The following is an 18,230-nucleotide window of genomic DNA, read 5'->3' on the forward strand; positions in this document are numbered from 1 at the left end:
GTTTAAAGTTGAAACATTAGCATAGACGCCGATGAAAACAAACTTCCAAGGCCTTAAAATACTCAACACACTAAAGGTGAAAACTTGTGGAGGTAGTGCTTCGCGGTTCAATCCGTTGAAATGGTTACTAGGCTAAAACCAAAAGTTGTTCAAAATGCTCAAGCGGCTTCCTTTTAGCAAAACTTTGTAGCCAAAACTTTTCCTGGAAGTGCACTTCAAAGACCAGCCTATCGGAGTGGAAGCAATAAAAAGCCGGAACAAGGCTACGATTAACACGAATCAGTAAACCCAGCGGATTATAATCACATATTGAGAAATTAGCACATACCACTTGTATAAGATATGATCTCACAACAATTATCCAGCACATTTTAGTAAAGTAGTGGGTTAAAGCTCCTGAGCCAATTGTTTGTTATTAGGTATTTTCCAGATAACATTTCCAAATTTCCTAATATGTCAATTTATAGTAATTTTTCCTGTGTAATTTCATTTATCGGTTTCTTCGAGAAATTTCTTGTGATAAACGAATTAACAAAGCCGAGCTTCCTTTCAAAAACCCCAATGGATTATGCTTTTGCTGCGATAGCAAGAAATAGACTTTCTGAGAGCGGAATCTTTTCTCTCCCACTCACTATTTCGCTTTATCGCTGCCCCCCAGCAGAGAAGCTTCCAAGTTGCAACGCCACAAAGAGTAAATTCCAGTGCCGACAGATTGACATCAAAAACTTACAAAATAGCTAGATTAATTCAGTTTTCTAGCTAGCTTTTTGAATGGCATACCACTAAAATGGCGACTTCTTGGAAAACAGCGGTTAACTGTGAAGCGCTGACCATTAACGGCCAACGCAAACGCCAACGCAGACGCCGACTGCGACGCCGGCAGACAACAACAATAACTATTATTCCCCACGATCGCAGGCGCAACAACTCAAAAACAACTTGCTTTTCTTATTTCTCAGTCGGCGATCGTCTTTTGAGTGGAGAGCACACGGCTTGTCGGCGTCGCGAATAAGAATTTCCCCTCGTTTCGTTACTGTTTTGAAAAAACGAGCGCTCCAATTGGCGAATCCCTTGATTATAGTCCACATCCAATGGATGGATGATCTATTATTTGTTTGAAAGTGCTGAATAAGATCCCGGATTTCTGGTGAATTTAAAAAATTGCGCAAATGAAAAAACGCGTCTCTTTGCGTTTTGTTTCTGCTTCGCTTGCTGCGCCTGCGTGTGTGTGAGTGTACGTACGTATACGCGCTACCTGTTTGCTGTGTCGCTGTGTAAGTGTTGCGAGAGAGAGAGCGAGATCACCTTGTTGGTGTTACCTGCTTTAAAAGAGAGAGCCAACAAAAAGATAGTGTCTTTGTGTGAGTGTGCTGCTTAAGAAGTGTCAAAAAACTAAAGGCGTCGCTTTCGTTAAAAAAGAAACGTTAAACTCAAAACAGTGTTTAAGAAAATACACACAAAAACAGCCGCGGGGCAAAGAGAAATTCGTAGTGTGTGTTTATTAGCAATGTTAATTAAATATTACGTGCCAGTAAAAACTGCAATTTGCTGGGAGACAGTTGGGCTCTAACGGTAATTGGATTGCATGTCCAACTTTGTGGGAGACGCCACAACAACAATTGCTCAGGCAAAAATATAGAGAGGGGGCAGCGAAAGTGAACTTTTGTTTTTGCGGCAGAGAGGGACAGCAAGATAAAAGGGAACGGGAGAGCAGGCGAGAGCAATTTACTCACGTGTCTATCAAACTGTCTCCCTTCTGATGCGTCTTCTTCTTCACTGCACGCCGCCCCCTCTTTAATGCAACATAATTATTTACACTGCAAAACATTTTGATTTTTATCAATTTTATCATTATCAACCAAAATGAAAATTTCAAATTAACAAAGAAAATTAGCTCGATTGGTGTCAACTAAATTAAATAATGCTTAACCAACAAATGTAATTAAAAAATAGAGCAAAAATAATACAAAGAATATGCTGTTAAATAACAATTAAATTAACAGTTAAATTTTGTAGTTACAAAGTTGTATTAAAACAGACGCCGAATGATTTTCTCTCTGTGTAAGCTTCTCGCTCGCTCGCTCACACACAGCCACAAGGAACTGCAACTGTAAAAAGCTTTTTGCAAGCCGACTGATCTTTGTTGTTGTCTCATTTGTTGTGTTGTTTTCACAGTCGACGTTTTCATTAAAGTGGTTTGTGCAGCAATTTTAAATACGCTCCCCGCACAATGAACAGGTAAGCAACGCACACATACTTCACCTTTAGCACACATGCACACACAACCAAACCAAAGACACACACTCTTACACAAAGGCAGCCTCTTACTTTGTTGTTGTTTTTTGAGTGATCGTTGATGGGGTTGGAGGGGGGGAGGGTTAAAAAATATGCAACGACATGAAAAACTTCAACTATTGCAACATTTTTGCGTCGTCTTGGCGTTTGTTAACCAAGGTTTATTCACACCGCAGGAAAGTCAAAGTTGTCGGCGTCTGAAAAGGAAAATGTTTCATCTGTTAGTTAGAAAAACCCGGCATTATAAAAAAAAATCTCGTCAGCTACGTTTTACATTTTCCACTGCGTTTTCCCAATGTGCATGTTATGCCTTGCGGTTTGTTTACTGCACTTTCTGCCGCTGACAGCTGCAAATTTGGCTCGGCACGCAATTTTCCTAGGCCACCAAGTTCCATTTTCCCATTTTCCACCCACTTTACTTCCAATTCAAGCCGAAGTTCACGCTGACCATTAATATTTCAACGGTTGTTTTTAGCCATTGTTTCTATCTCGGTTCGTTTAGCAAAACAAAACCGTAAACCCTCCAATGATTCCGTACATAAAGTTCAAGAGACGAATGTATGAGTTTTTCTTTTAGCCGCAAAGTAGTGCAAAAACAATAATGTACAGCGAAAGTTAGTGGCTTTAAAGCATGAAAAAATAAGACCTTCAACTGTGCACTGAAAAAATTTATCATCAAAAAATTTTAAGAAAAGATTTTGGTCCAATATTCAACATTATGTGTATTATTAATTTCTTGGTATATAATCTTATAAAAAAGGATGCAATTTCTTCCAGTGCAGTCGAGTTCCGTGATCCATAGTCACCTGAAGAAGAGTATTTTGCTGGGGTCGGAAAGGAGTACCGACCCGAAGCACTTAAGAGCACCCCGCAGGCCAAAGTTTATGTTTGCGTTTACCTTCGCTATTCTATTTTATTTGGAGTTGTGCACTTATTAAAAAGTTTTAAATGTTTGATTAAAAAGAATTCATCGTAAAATTTGCTGTGGCACATTGCTGGCAACTTTTACCCATTCCTTAAGTTTGTTTACTTATAGCCCGCCACCGCTTCTTCCGCCCATCTTATAGTTATCGCATTTGCTGGTTTTGGCAGCTCAAAAACTTGCGCAGCTCATGGCTGAAAAATAAACATTGGGAAGGAAGCAAGAGAACAACAAGCGGGCAAAGATATCAGTTGTCGTCGATGTGTATTGTACAATAAGTATGTCTGCAGATAAGGTAGAAAACCCCTACCAATCCCATAGGTGTGTTCCCCATGATTAAGGTAGAATGTGTGATTTGAAGCGCTTTTTAACGAAATGGGGGAATAGCGTGACTAGTGCGGTAACGAAATTTGAATAAGAACCCCTTTTTTTTATATGTAGTAGCTCTGGAGTTCGAAAACAAAAGCGAGCTCTGTCGTATGACAATTCTCAGCCATTTCCAACGACTAGCATTCAATGCCTTCATTAGCAACGGATTCAGAACGCCATCACCCACGCCTCACTCATTAAGTTCCCAGAAATGCTAATTTATTAAATCTCTGCCTGTAATAGGAGCAACTCTTTAAAGACCTTCGCATCGATTTTCAAATGTCGAACAGCGCGACCAACGAGTCGTGCAAACTGAAAGACTATAATGGTCTATGGTCGGCCCCCAACTTCCCCAACTCCCTTGGTTGCTAGCCCGCCTGACCTTAGGTTATCCTCCGGTTACCAAAGCTATGTGTCTATGGCTATTCCCATTCGTTTTTCATGTGTTCTCCCATGGAAATCGCTTTACAAAGCAGATAAGCAAATCGAAATCAATCAAAAGACTTTTATATCAAACAATATAAATGGAATGCTTGCCGTTGTCGTTGTCGTTGTCGTTATAGCTGTGATTCCCTACATATCTTCGACGGCTGAATTGAAGTTGCGTTTGTCACGTTTGTCAAAGAACGCAATGAGCACGTAGAACCCACACGGCGACCCCCAACAATACCAATCCCAATCCGATTCCGATTCCGAATCCGAATCCCCCAAACACGGCAACCGGGCGGATACACCGAGTTTATAGATACAGATACAGATACAAATTCAGATACACATAGGAGAATGCAAATGAATGGCTATGGGCTACGGGCGACACATATGTCAAATGCTCTGTGGCAGCCGCAGAGAAAACTTGTGCGACTTTTGAACTTAATGCCCGCAAAGGTCACACGAACAGGCAGTGGGACACACACACGCTTGCATTGGTAGCAAGTGACCCAAATGTGCCGATTGAGCTTTCTTACAGGCTAAACATGGTCGTCTCTTGAGAAAATTGTAACAAGTCGAAAAATTCTGCGAATCGTGTAGGAAACGCAATACCAATTTTTACGAGGAAGTTTCACTTAGAAAATGTAATAACGTGAACAAAGTGGCTCTTTATTAACTCACAAAAATCGAGGAAAATGCCATTTTCTGAAAACAAGAGACACGAATAATATCTCGTCTAAGAATTGGGCCAAGTATTCGAGCATGCCTCCAAATGAAAATTTCAAAGCACGAAAAAAACATGCTGAAATAAATACGATGCAAAACCACAATTGACTTAAGGGCTTGAAAAATTAGTGCGTTGAAACTTCTTTGTTGATTTTGAAACTTTTGCTGTGTGCGTATTTATACCATGTTAATAGTGCACTCCCTCTTCCCCCCTGAACTCTAGACCCACATCCCGCATAAACTTTTCAATTTGCAGGCCAAAAGTCTAAAAACCAAAAAAATAAAAATAAAATAAAATCTACGCAAAAACCTAGATCCCTTTATGCACGACAGATTTGCGCCTTGACCCCGGCCGGGTAAAAAAAGAGGAAATTCCACAGAAATACAAAAAAAATATAGTCAACGGCAAAAACTTTGTGCAAATCGCGCTGGATTTACATAATTTTAAATGCTGGCTTATTGGTTTGTGTTTGTTTCCACAGCGGATCAGGCAGAAAAAAAAAATGGGCCAGGAAGTTGGGCGAGTCCGAGTGACCCGGTCGAAACGTTTATTGCCATTTTGGCTGGGACTTTTTCGGCCAAAAGAGTGGGTTTCTTTCTTCCATTTAGTCACTGTGATAGCGACGAGGGTCCAATTTGCATATCTGATTAATATGAATACATTAGTTTCGTGATTTGGCACAGTAAACCAATAGAATTAAATGCGTTTGCTGATTGCAGGGACAAAGGTCAAGTTGAAAGCTCCACTTACCCGCCTGCCGCCACAATTTATCCCGCAGAAATGCCTTGGTGGGGATGGTATGGTTACTTAAATTCAATTAGCGTTTCCGCTGAACTCCTCATAATGCGATTTGCACTCGAAATCAGAGTCATATAAAATATGCTTTTTGTTTGCGCCTTGCGTCTGCCCCCTGCCTCCTGCCTCCACTGGCCTTTTCCTCATTTCCAACTCGAGACTCCGGACCGAGGCACATCCAGCGTTCTCAAAGCTGCTTTTATTGAGGAAGCGGCAAATTTATTTAAATTAAGTCGAAAATGCTGGGATGCTCACTCGCTTGGCTGGTTGGCAACTTGTCTGCCCCTCGTAAGTTTGCTAAATGTGTGGTAGATTTGACAATTATGACAGCACAGAATGTAAGATAAATTCTGCATAATTTACGGGGTTTTCCATAAAGGAGAAAGGAGAGACGACTCCTCCGCCATTATCGGTACTCCCTTGTCGTCTCCATTAAGTGGATTATGTTGTTTTGTCTACCCGAGAGGATTTGGGTGGCCCATTCGATGACCTCCATCCCGTCCTCCCGCATCATTGGATCCCATTCCAGCGTAGCTGTCGTCGAGAACGTTCGCCGTGATTTATGTTGGGCAATTTTGTGCGGCGTAGCTTCATAAATTTTATTATCCTGCAATTGCAAAACCGAGTGCCCAGGGCATCAAGTCTCGGCTTCCAGTTCCAGTTCCATCTCCAGCATTTTTTCGTTAGTGTCACTCTCGGTTTTTTGTTCAAGTTTATGGGTCAGCAAATTTTATTTATTGCACACCCCCAATTGACAGTTTAGTTTGATTTGAGGGGACAGGAGTTAGCAAAGCCAACTCTCCAATGTTATCACTTAAATAGCTCTAAGCTAATCCGCTTTTGTTTAAGAGCTGGGTTCTATTGCGTAAGCACTAAAAACAGAGCAATGGAATTGCTGATTCATAATTTGGATTCTACTGTAAATACAGCCTTATACACATGTTGAAACTGCAAATTACTTAATTAGGGTACCAAAAATATACTCCTTGTAGATAATAACATATTATCTTTTAAATTATAACACACGTTCATCAAATATTAGTGTGTGCTTAAAAAACAAAGAAAATAATCGGAGAATGTACGTTATTACAAGACCGCAACCCACTTATAAGGTTGCACAAAAAGTTACTTAAATGGGCCATACGAATACTTAAAGAATAATAGGACGAATTTATTTGGTTGAAAATAACGTAGATAGATTTTTGTTAACAAATACCAAAGGTATTACTATTTAATTATGAGATGAATCAATGTAGAAATGTTTACCAAAGCAGAGATTCAATTCGAATCAAAGTCAGAGGCTGGCCTGAGTCACCACAAAAACGCCCTTCGTCACTGACCTCGCCAAGCGTTTAAATATTAATAGATGATATCCGAGACACACACTAGCTCCCAGCATTTCCATTTCCGAGGAACTAAGGGGCTGTTGACAGGTGGACCAAAACCAGCGTGCGACACTCATCCGCATGGGGACATTGTTGTCTAAAATTAGCAAACAAATGGGATTCAAACCGAAACACAAACGAATATACTCGTAAATGAAAGCAATTTGAAAAATGAAACCAGTTTCGTTTCGATGGGGGGGGGGGGGGGGGCACATACTCGAAGACTCGTATGAGTCTTTCGATTTCGTTCTTCCAATTAGTTTTCCATTTTGTGAGGCTAATCAGGGACTGACTTTCGACGACTCCTAGACGCGACGTAAATTTCATTTATTCCATTTGTCTTCATTGCTCGGGGCGACACGACAACACCTACACATACATGTATAGCCGTAGGTGCAGACAGACATCGATAAATCAGGGCCAGGACTCGACGACAGCGATGCATTGCATGTCCTTCAAGGACCACAGCTGATTTGTTCTTGCTTCACGACGCTCGAAATACCCGATAATTGATTTTACAACACCCGCTCAGCCTGGCGGAAGGAGAACAAAAGCATCCTAAGGATTTTCGGGAACCGCGACAGCTTAGGCGAGTTGATGAAAGGCAGGTATGGTTAGGTACGAGTATATTTGTATGTATGTAAATGCCTGTCTAAAATTAAACCAAAAGCGCGAAGCCGCCCAGTAAACAGGGATCAAGTAGATTGATATTTCCTGAAAACAACATTTGGAGGGTAGGTAGCCGTGCTTCAAACTCTGTGAGCGAGAGAACGAGAACACAGCGACCCTCTTAATGGGAAGTACTTTAAAATACAGCTGAGGGAAGTTTAATAGGAGTTGCTTTGGGTAAATTTTGCAAATCTATTATGGCATACTAAACGTGAGTCAATTTAATTAGATGATCAATTATGCTTATCTAATCTACCATAATCTTTTTTCAAGAAAATAGTTACTCGTATCAGTTGGCCATCACTAATGTGTTAGTTAGCCAGGTTGAATTGTATGGTATGGAATATTGTTATCACAGTATGAGCGTTGGTCGTAATTAACATTACATTAGTTTACCCAATGTTTATGTTAGCCAAGCAAAACTATTGGGATTTTTACGGTTCATATGTGGGAAGTCACATCTGAGTGCTATTTTACTGACCTCAACTGTATGGTGAGAGATCGCGAGGGGTAAACAGGACCAGAGAGAGCCTGTCATCCAGAGAGCCTGTGGGCTGTAATTTTGAATTCTGAATCACGATTTGGCTGCTCTCAGTTTGAGTTTGAACCACGCGACGCGCACAACGGAAAATCCTGGCATAAAAACCCAATCGATTGAAAAGTGGAAAACCTCGCCATACGGAGGACATGCCTGCCAGTGAAAACTCCGAAAAAAAGATAGATCTTAGTAAAAAACCAAAACAAAAAGTAGAGTACAAACTTTGCTGTGACCAATGGAGCGTCGCAAGGCTCTCAGTTCGTATGCCAAGTTCAAGGATCAGCAGGAGGCGGCGGCGGCAGTTACCCCGCAGAAGGACAATGAGAGCGATGACTCGCTGCCCGCCTTGCGGCGCTCTCATTCCGTCCGTTCCTCTCTACGGCGGCTAAAAAACAAGCTGCACAGTCCCGCCCTATCAATGCAGTCTCCCTTTAAGCTGCGCACCCAGCTGCACATGCGCAATCGCAGCTCGCGAGGATCGGCCACCTTGGACAAAAGCAAGGCGGCCAAGGCACTACGCATGCTGGGCGATCTGGATGCAGTGGCTGTTCTGACCACAAAAGTGAAGGGCAAGAACGAATTTGTGCCGCTGAAAAGAGCAATGAACTCAGATTCCTGTGATCACGATGAACTTGGCATCGAAAGGCTCATGTCCTCCTTGCCAGTGGGTGCAAAGCTGCCTCGAAAGGCCTGCAAGTTGCTCCAGATCCCCGAGAGCTACTGCCGACAAGCCGAAGTCGCGCCGAAAGCCACACTCGACTCGGATCTGGAGAAGACCTTCAGTGGCGAGGAATCCAGTGCCGTGCTGGCGGATATCACTCGACATGCCCAGCAGGGCATCTATGGAACGACACGCATGCGCACGGCGACAATTCGGAAGCCGATGCCCTACCTGAACAGCCGTAGGTGTCCTTTAAGACCTTCAATTTAAATCCTTTAAAGATCGCAGCAGTGTGATTGCATATTTTAACCGGTGCAAAAGTGGTTTATGAATCTAAAAGTGAATTTCAAATCATTTTACTTGAGAGCCTCAAAGTCAGCTTCATTTGGTACAGCCAATTAAAAAAAGTGACATTTTAAGAACTTGTGTAGATGAAATACCTTCATAACAAAAATAAAATGTCCTTCTACTATGAAAACATTTCTGGTCGAGTGAATGAAATCTTCTTAGAAAAGAAATCAACAGAACGCGGATTCAAAGGAATGTTTACTTTTTATCGAAGCCAACTTTCTACCTGAATTTTTGTAGGTGCCCCCCCTTAAATTCTATCAAAAACAGAAATGGTGACGAGGAAGTTATTAAATGGAAAAACAGAGCGGAAACAAAGATTGTTTTTCAACTATTCGTGAAAAGCTTTATAAAGAAGCTTGTATGCTACTAAAAGTGTATGCACCACTTAAAAATGCATTTTATACGAGCAGAAAAAAACGGTCGCATTGCATTTCCTTCTAGCCAATAAAACTCTCATTTGGTGATAGCTTTATAAAAACAAACGACTAAAACAGTGAATCAGTGGAAGTTTGTGCTTATCCCAGTTATGTTTCGATGGCTTTGTTTGCGTTTTGCCAAACTCTTTTATTGCCCATCAATCACGTTTGAATTTGAGATTTTTATACCCTGCAAGTGGGTCAATGACCCATACCAAATGGTCTGTGTCTTATGAATCGAAAGGCAGCTGTGGGTCTATTTCAAGGGTAGGGTTTCCCAAGGCAGATATTCCCGTGCTTTATCATTACATCACAAAGCGATTTTCTTCGTAACTCGTTTGCATACATATGTATGTATGTCTTTGCCATGCATTCCATTTGTTTACAACCATCGGCGAAACCCGTAAAACTGGTGGGAGATTCGAGACTAGGAGGATGAATATTCATTTCATGAGTGTGCATAAATACATACGTAGATACACATGCATGTGTATTGTACATAAATCAGGCTGCACACATGCAAAGACAGTATAAACTGGCCTAATCCATGACCAAATCGGGTCGTTAATGTTGTGTGCTCTTGCAGATGCTACCACAGCGATAGCACTAAACTTCCCAATATGCCGCAAAAGCTCCCGATGAGCAGCTGTCTGCGTTCTCCGGCGGTCTTCGTTCGCCAGAAATCGTTTCACACGCTCAACGAGCTGACCAGGTTCTGTCAATTGAAAGTGTCCCCACATCGGTCCACCGCCACAGCCACCTCCACATCATCGTCACCATCATCGTCGCCGGCAGCGGCGCAACAGCAGCGTCGCCACAGTCACTATGCCATCGATGGTAAGAGATCGGTAATTCTCTGGCTGCCCTTAACCCGTATATATATGTACATATGTATATATACATATGCATATAGAGAAGAAAAAGACCCCCATCAGGGGTAATTAAAAAAACTGAGCCATTTCATATCATCGTAAATGCTTGCTCACACAACAATTCATGGATCTGCTGGGCTATGGCAGCGAATTAAAGTCAATTGAATAAAAATTGGTGGGTGGTTGGCTGGTTCGTTGGGTTCATCGACTGCCCGGGTGGGTGGGTTCGTTAATTCGGGTCCAGGTGGGTTGGCTGCTTCACAGAGAACGCATATAACACGCTGCAACAACACACATGCTCTAAAACACACACACATGGCTTGCATTCACAACGGTTTGTGCATAATTAATTTAATTGGCTTTGGTCATAGGCAACGGCATTCCCAATTGCATAGAAAATAATAGCGGCTATGAATGGAAGTGAACGGGATTAATGTTTAATATTTAATTAATCGCAAGCAGAAACGACAATTACTGTAATTAAATTACATTTACACTCACACAAAACACCGTGGTGCTCCTGGTCATTTGCCATTGTAAATATATGCACACACACACACACATCTGCGTTTCATTTCCATATATCCTTTATTTGATCTTTATTATTATTTTTGCATTTAATTTGATTTCCCTTCTTTGTTTGTATTCAACACAAATCACGATACTCGCGCACAGACAACATATTGCCGCAAGATAAACGTGACGGTGACATCGATAGTGTCAGGCTGCGGGAGAAGGTGGTTAATCCCAGTGGCGGCAATAACAATAACCAGGACAACTATCCCACCTATTATCCGGCACCATTGCTGTCCACCAGTCGCTGGTCGGAGCAGTTGACACAGCATGCGGCAGTAGCCAAGATACGGACAGCCATCTCCTGCCACTCCCAGGATCTCAGGGAAATGGAATTCCTACTGCCCCATTCGCGAACCGATTCCCAATCGAATTCCCAATCGCAACTGTGCATTTCGCGGCACTCGCAGCCGAAAAATGCCAAGCTGCGGGATGATCACGATGAGACGGGCTCATCGGAATTGGATTCACCACCGCTGGGTGATGAGAATGCCTCGGCGAATGGCCAACTTTCGGTGCACAGGCAGCCGGTACAGCTGCGGAGTAAGATCCCGGGAAACACACCTCATCCGCGGGCCAGCAAAATGTCCAAGAAACAGCTGAAGTTGGCCCAGGCCCAGCTGGACAAACTGACGCAGAACAATCTGCATCTGCATGGTATGACCCAATAAACCTATCCACATACATGGCACGCATCGCCACCGTTTCTAGTTTTCTAAAGCTTATTGTTAAGTTTGCGAAAGGGGTTTCCGCAGAGTACTTACTTGATTTTTTTTTCATTCACAGCTCTCTTCTCGGCAGTGGAGCATGGTCACCTGGAGAAGGCGCGCACTATTCTAGAGTCCACCGACGTAGATGTAAACAGGTGAGCTTAGATCCTTATAACTTAAAAAGGACATACCGTAACTGAAATACCCAATCCTTCGCAGCATCAATAACGATGGACTATCTGCTCTGGACTTGGCGGTGTTAAGCAATAATCGCTCCATGACCAGGATGCTGCTTCAGCATGGCGCTGTGGAGGGCTCTCAGTGTAAGTGGCTTTCAATTTGTCTGCCGACTGTTCTTTTCATCGATCAATCTCAATCCGTAGTCTCTGTGGACACCATTGGCACCAAACTGAACGGCTTGCTCAAGGACGCCGAGTCAAGAATTCACGATCTAAGTGGACCGGAGGGCCTCTGTCCGCCGGTGTTTGCATCGCGTCCCTCCATCTCGAGCATCATAATTGGTGAGTGGTCGTCGAGTCAATTGGAGAGTGCACTTAATCAGAATCTAAACTCGTCGTTCCCTGCAGGCAATTCCAGTGCATCGGTAACTGGCTGCACGGGCAGCGAGGTGGAAAAACAGATAGGCATCTGGGAGCGCCGAGTTAAGGGACTGCGTCGCTTGCAGCTCGGTTGGGATCAGGCCAGGCCGCCAGATGCACCCGCCTCCGTGGTCGTCGACGTCACTGGCGACAATTCCATCAGCGTACAAATCCTAGAGCCCTTCGAGGGGGCCATCGGCACGAAATTTAAAGGTAAGCCGCAGGAACGTCAAGTGGCAAAGGCAGTGGAATGGGACTTGTGATTGTGGTTGGGTCGCCATGTTGCGGTTAGAATGTGGTTCTGGATTCGATTCGCGGTGTCTGTCTGATTTTACCCGCATAGCCATTGTACCAGAATGGTATCAACAACTTAAAACCCTTCACAAATATTTTAATAACGGAAAATACGGCTTAAAAGTATTAATATCCAATTATATTATAAATGTACAGTACAATGGTCGACCCGCGCGGATTTCAACAACGTTGTGGGCGAGAGTGAGCTACTGGAATGGATCAGCTTCCATGGCACGATGGGTGCCCAGTGTCACATATCGGGCCTCACCCAGGGTCGTCGCTACTTCCTGCGAGCCGCGTGCGGCAATGTGAAGGGATGGGGCACCTATCGAACCTCTGTGCCGGCTAGTGTAGTGCCCTCAAGTGAGTTGAATCCAATATTTAAATAGGCACTGTTTTTAATTGAAGTCTCTTGTGCAGCTTGGCGGGATTTAGACAATCGAGAGGACCGATTCGTGGGTCGTCACCGAATCCTGGACAATCTATTTACCGCCGTGCGTTTGGCAAGACCCGCCGACGTATCCGAGCTGACTTTGGATCCTGCGAGCGCCCAACGACGTAATCCCAAAAAGAAGACTACCATTAAGCAGTTGTTCTCGGTAACCACCAAGTTTCAAAAGACACTGAGACGGTACGGTAATAATGAAATATCCGATTAAGAATATACTTACTATTTATTTACTTCTTTAAACAGCGGCATTTACTTCTCTTGTATTATTCATTGCGATGATAAAGTGCTGGTCACCAGCGAAGACTTTCCACCGGTCATCGAGGTGGATGAATCCTATCCGAGTGCTTTGCACATGGATTACTACTGGCTCATGAAAGTTGCCTGCACCTGGGAGGATGTTAAGTCTCTACGTTCGGATATGGAGCGCAATCTTACCTCCGCTGTTCACTTCCGCACTAAGCTTCTATCGGCGGTCTGTCAGATGCAATCGGCACTAGGCATTACGGACTTGGGCCAACTTTACTATAAACCATTGCGGGATGCTCAGGGCACTGTGGTCCTAACCTGTGTGCAGTCGGTAAAGAGCCAAAAGGCCGTCTCCATCTTAAACTCGAGATGGGTTCCAGTCAGCAAGCTGCAAAAGAAGCTAGGTGCTCTACACGAGGACTACACCATTAACGAGCTGCTCATCTCCTCGATTGGAGATCAATTGCACTATCAACAGGCGGCGCTGCAGCGTTTGGAGCCCGGTCTTTACCTGGGCTACCTAAAGATGCAATGCTCCATAGACCAGATCCAGGTGGTTGTGCCCGTGAAAACGCCGAATGTCTTGCCCCACTGCAAGGTGCGCGAAAACAGTCACATCACGGCCGAAGAGTGGCAGGTGCTCCACCGTTACAGTAGCGATCCTCTACGCCTGCCGTTGGACTTTAGCGCTCAAGGAGGAGATGGAGCCTCCGGAGCAACAGCTACTACGGAGGTGCAACGCCTATTTTTATACGATCTCACCAATGCAATGCACAAACTGTTTGCCAGTATGAACATCAAAATCGCTGATGCAACCACTCACCGCTTGTACGACGTGGAGGTGATTGAGCATAGTCCGGATATTAGTTTCCTCGTGGTGTGTCCATCCGCCGAGTCCTCATGCGCTGTGCCCGGTCAGTCTGAGTTACTGCTACAGCGAGATGACTTGGCCAGCTTGAGTATCCAGGCCTTTGAGATGATTCACCTGCGCACTTATCAGCCGGCCATCATTCAGAAGTACGCCCGTTTATCTTGCATCCTTGAATTGGATACCGCACTGGCCACACATTCGCTTCGCGAGGCATTCTCCAGCAGTGAACTGCAGGCGGCCAAGGAACGTTTGGCCACGCTGCAGGAGCTCAGTGCGAGTCTTACGATTGTGTGGAAAAGTGTGCGATGGCTAATGGATGTGGTGGCATATGCGCGAAACAAAAACGCTCAACCCTCGTTGGCTATGCGAGAAATTCTGGACTTTGCACAGCAAAGACAGGACGAAGCGGTAGCGACATCGGCAGGAGGTTCCGCGAACAAACAGCTGCTGCAGCTGCCCATCCGCGAGAGCAAGTTCTCCAAGACGGGCCAGGGAAGAGGCAGTTGGCCGGGACCGGGAACTAGTGAAGATCAATCGCAGAACAAGCCGGAGCACTCCAAGTCTGAACAGAATCTGGAACTGAGTGCTATCACGCCAGTGGAACCTGCATCCAATCAAGTTCCTACACAGCAGCAGCAGCCGCAGCAGCAATCGCAGCAACAGCAACTCTTACAAGTTTCCAACATCAGCGAATACGCGGGATCGATTTGCTCAGAAGTATCATTTAGGAAGAATAGTGGCGATTCCATGAGCTCCACCTACACGTCCCGGAGCTTCTACTCTGCCGTGGACTCAGCCTCAGATGGAAATAGCACAAACAGTGTGTTTGCCATTCCGCCCTCTCGTTCCGACGACACTCTGGCGGATGCACTGCGCCACTCGCAAGCGGTAGCTGCGCAACGCAAACGAACCAGCTCTAATATCGCATCTCATACCAATCCCTTGATTACGGTGCACAGCTCTAGTTCGGCTCCGTACCTGGCTGGATCCAGTGTTTCCTTGAGAAGCGGCAACGGAGCCTTCGCAACGGATTTGGAGCACAAACCGCTGAAGCCAGCGACAAAGGCTGCATCTAGTGCAAACCTGCGCGAAGGTGGACCCTATTTGAAAAGCACGTTAGCTGAACTACGAGCTGTTGGAGGTGAGGAGCCGGTGGCCAGTACTTCAAAGGCCTCTTCGATGAAGAGCTTGTCGCGGCAGAGCAGCGAAGAGGATTCCGCCAGCTGTTCCAGTCTCAACGCAGAGCAGACATCGGGGATCATTCAAGTCTATACCGCCTACAGTACGGGTCTGGCCAGTGGAACCAGCTTAAAGATTCACGTAACTCCGAAGACGACTGCCCGCGAAGTGATCAACCTGGTGGTGAAGCAACTTAACATGGCCGTGGTTCTCAAAGGGAACAATGGCCCCATCTATGGACCCGAGATGCTAGAGAACTTTTGCCTGGTTGCGGTGATTGGAGCAAGGGAACGCTGCCTGCGAGATGACTTCAAACCGCTGCAACTGCAGAATCCCTGGAAGAAGGGCCGTCTGTACGTCCGCAAGAAGCATGAGCTGCTGGCGGCCATCGAACACTCGAATCGGAAATCGCATTTGATCTGAGCAATCGGACACAAATCTCACTGGAATCGGAGAAGCATCGAAGGAGTGACGCACGCTATATTGTTAGTGGTGACAAGAAGATCTGTAGAGATTTAAGAACTTAAGATTTAGGTGCCCGAAAGTAGGCAAATAACTTGGTTCATACACCATTGATTATGTTATTGAATCTTTTGCGATTTTTCGGCTAGCCGGTATTATCGTATCAGCCGTTCCGACTCTTGTTAGATTTAGTTGTGCTTTTGTTTTTGGGTTCATCCAATCCACCATTCCCAAATCCTTCCACCCTGTCCAGGGCAATGATCGTTGACCAATTCCAGAATTAGACTGAATTACTTATGTATGCTGCAATGGCAAACTGATGAAATTGTAATTGAAATGGTATTATATTTTCAGTAGTTATACATTCAACATTACCCAGGCAAACAAACACACACACGAATCGGATTAAAACAGAAAAAGATTGTTGTTAGTTGTTCTAGAGTATTGAAGGTTACGCCCGTACATAAGTAGTATGTATGAATGTTATATAAATATTATGCGTGCATCAATGTATTTTATTGTATGTATTGTAGTTTAGTAAACAAATGTTTTGATTGTATTTTTGTGGCATTTTTTAGGGGCACATTTTTTGATCTAAATGTTAAATCGGTAAATACGGAACACAAAACCAAATCAAATCGATGGCGAAACTCAAAGAACAGATGTCAATACGCATTTTAAGTGTCACTCTTGATGTCTTTCATGTGTGTGTGTGTGTGTTCTTAAAAATTGCAATTCCATCGGATTAAACAAATAATTTAGCTGTAATCAATTGTTTGTAAACAAAAATCACCGCAACAAAAATGATAACGAAACCCGAAGATATTTTTTAAAAATATATTGGCACAACTGAATGTTGAAAAAAAAAATTATAGGCAACTGCAAATTGAAACTCAATTGTTTGTGTTTATTAATTGTAGCAATGCGATATTTCCCAGCCCGTAACCCAATATACTCCACTCAGCAATTGTCGCGCCGAGATTCCTATACTTGATAATCCTATACCCCATTTCCACAAATCTACTCAACTGTTGGCCGACTTAGAAACCATACTATTAACGTGGCTATCTCAATGTGCAAAGCCGTATGTGTCTATGAATAACTACTCTACTCTGTACTCTCACAATAGGAAATACCATAAGTAAATTAGATTGAATTCTTCAGATACACGTACATATACTATCTGTTGTGAATCGGTAGACAAAGCAGCAGTTTTAAGTGTCAAGCTCATAATGTCCCAATTAAAGTTTATTTCCATTGGACGACAAGTCGAATTTAGATTGAAGTCGCAGTCGTAGGTCGTGAAAAGTATACATTTTGAATCTTATGAGAAACTAGACGAGAACACTTACTTTAAAAGAATGTGAAACACAGGAGTCCATAACACAGATATCGAACTATTTAAGATGTCTACGACCAAAGCAAACGATTTTTGTACGTTTTTTTTTCCTGTTTTTTGAGATGGCGTCAGGCGGGCGATTTTGATACATTTTTTACTCTATGGTTTACCAGTCCTAGGGCTCGACAAACAGCAACGAACGTAGTTAAGTTCTGACCACAAAAGATACCCAAGATATATTGACCCGATGACCCCCTTGCGTTCATAGCCCGGTTTCAGATTTGTATTACCGCCACCCAATTGCCTCGATTCCATTCGATTCGAATGGTACCCGGAATGGTCGAACGAACAACAACGAATGTAAAACAAGTTCCAAACTGAGTGGCCAGTTTCAGTTTGTTAATTCGGAATGCCAATTAAACGATTTCAATTGTCAGACATACAGCGTCCGTCCCCAGAAGAAAAACCAAAAAACAAAAAAAAAAGAAAATATCGTTTGATTTTCGAATGGAGCGAAATTATACAGAGTATTATTTTGAATTGCGATTCAGTGAGATTAGTTTTTACGATGCAATCTAATTGTAGTTGTAGCTAATTGTTAATGGCCCACAAAAATGTGAAATGTAAATGTAACCAAAAGCATTGAACGAGTCTTTCCGCATACAAACGAACATTAATGAATAGAACATCAACGCAGATAATTCCTGTAATTAGATATATCTATAGAAGATGAAACTTATCAAGTGTAACTCATTATCGTCGACTATCTGTGTACATTTTTGGTGTGTTAATGGCCCAAAATATACATAAATATACGATGTCCTCAAAATATGAAGCTAAAAGTGCGGGCAACTAGCTATGGTTAAGGATAATGTGGGTACGAAGCATTCAAACAAAGAATATTCAATTAACTTAATAAAGACTCAACAATTGTTATGGTGTAATCCCAATTGTTTGTTTTTCTAATGGCGGCTTGTGGAAAATTCCGGAAACCAGATAAATGTGTGATACAAACTGCTTAAAGTGCAAAATCATTGTGAGTAAGTAAACTGAAACATAATGATGGGCCCACGGATA

The 18,230-nt window shown here is 43.4% G+C and overlaps 1 protein-coding gene across 7 annotated transcripts in view; it reads left to right on the forward strand.

The window, feature by feature from the left end:
* wake (wide awake) overlaps positions 1-18,023 on the forward strand; it is a 44,020-nt gene extending 25,997 nt beyond the window's left edge. Inside the window, exons 1-11 of one of the 7 annotated variants that reach the window (NM_001260316.1) lie at positions 957-1,274; positions 2,176-2,238; positions 10,144-10,394; positions 11,105-11,659; positions 11,789-11,867; positions 11,932-12,035; positions 12,096-12,233; positions 12,300-12,524; positions 12,762-12,968; positions 13,026-13,236; positions 13,300-16,372. In NM_001260316.1, coding sequence (NP_001247245.1) covers positions 2,231-2,238; positions 10,144-10,394; positions 11,105-11,659; positions 11,789-11,867; positions 11,932-12,035; positions 12,096-12,233; positions 12,300-12,524; positions 12,762-12,968; positions 13,026-13,236; positions 13,300-15,775 — 4,254 coding nt within the window. In that variant the 5' untranslated portion in view covers positions 957-1,274; positions 2,176-2,230 and the 3' untranslated portion in view covers positions 15,776-16,372. Of the gene's footprint in view, positions 1-956; positions 1,275-2,175; positions 2,239-8,182; positions 9,032-10,143; positions 10,395-11,104; positions 11,660-11,788; positions 11,868-11,931; positions 12,036-12,095; positions 12,234-12,299; positions 12,525-12,761; positions 12,969-13,025; positions 13,237-13,299 lie in introns of those variants that run through there. The other 6 variants (NM_001260315.1, NM_142819.3, NM_001202337.2 and 3 more) reach the window with 6 other exon arrangements.
* Positions 18,024-18,230: the final 207 nt, after the last annotated feature.

Source organism: Drosophila melanogaster, chromosome 3R, assembly GCF_000001215.4.
Source record: "Drosophila melanogaster chromosome 3R".
In the NCBI taxonomy this organism is placed as follows: Eukaryota; Metazoa; Arthropoda; class Insecta; order Diptera; family Drosophilidae; genus Drosophila; species Drosophila melanogaster.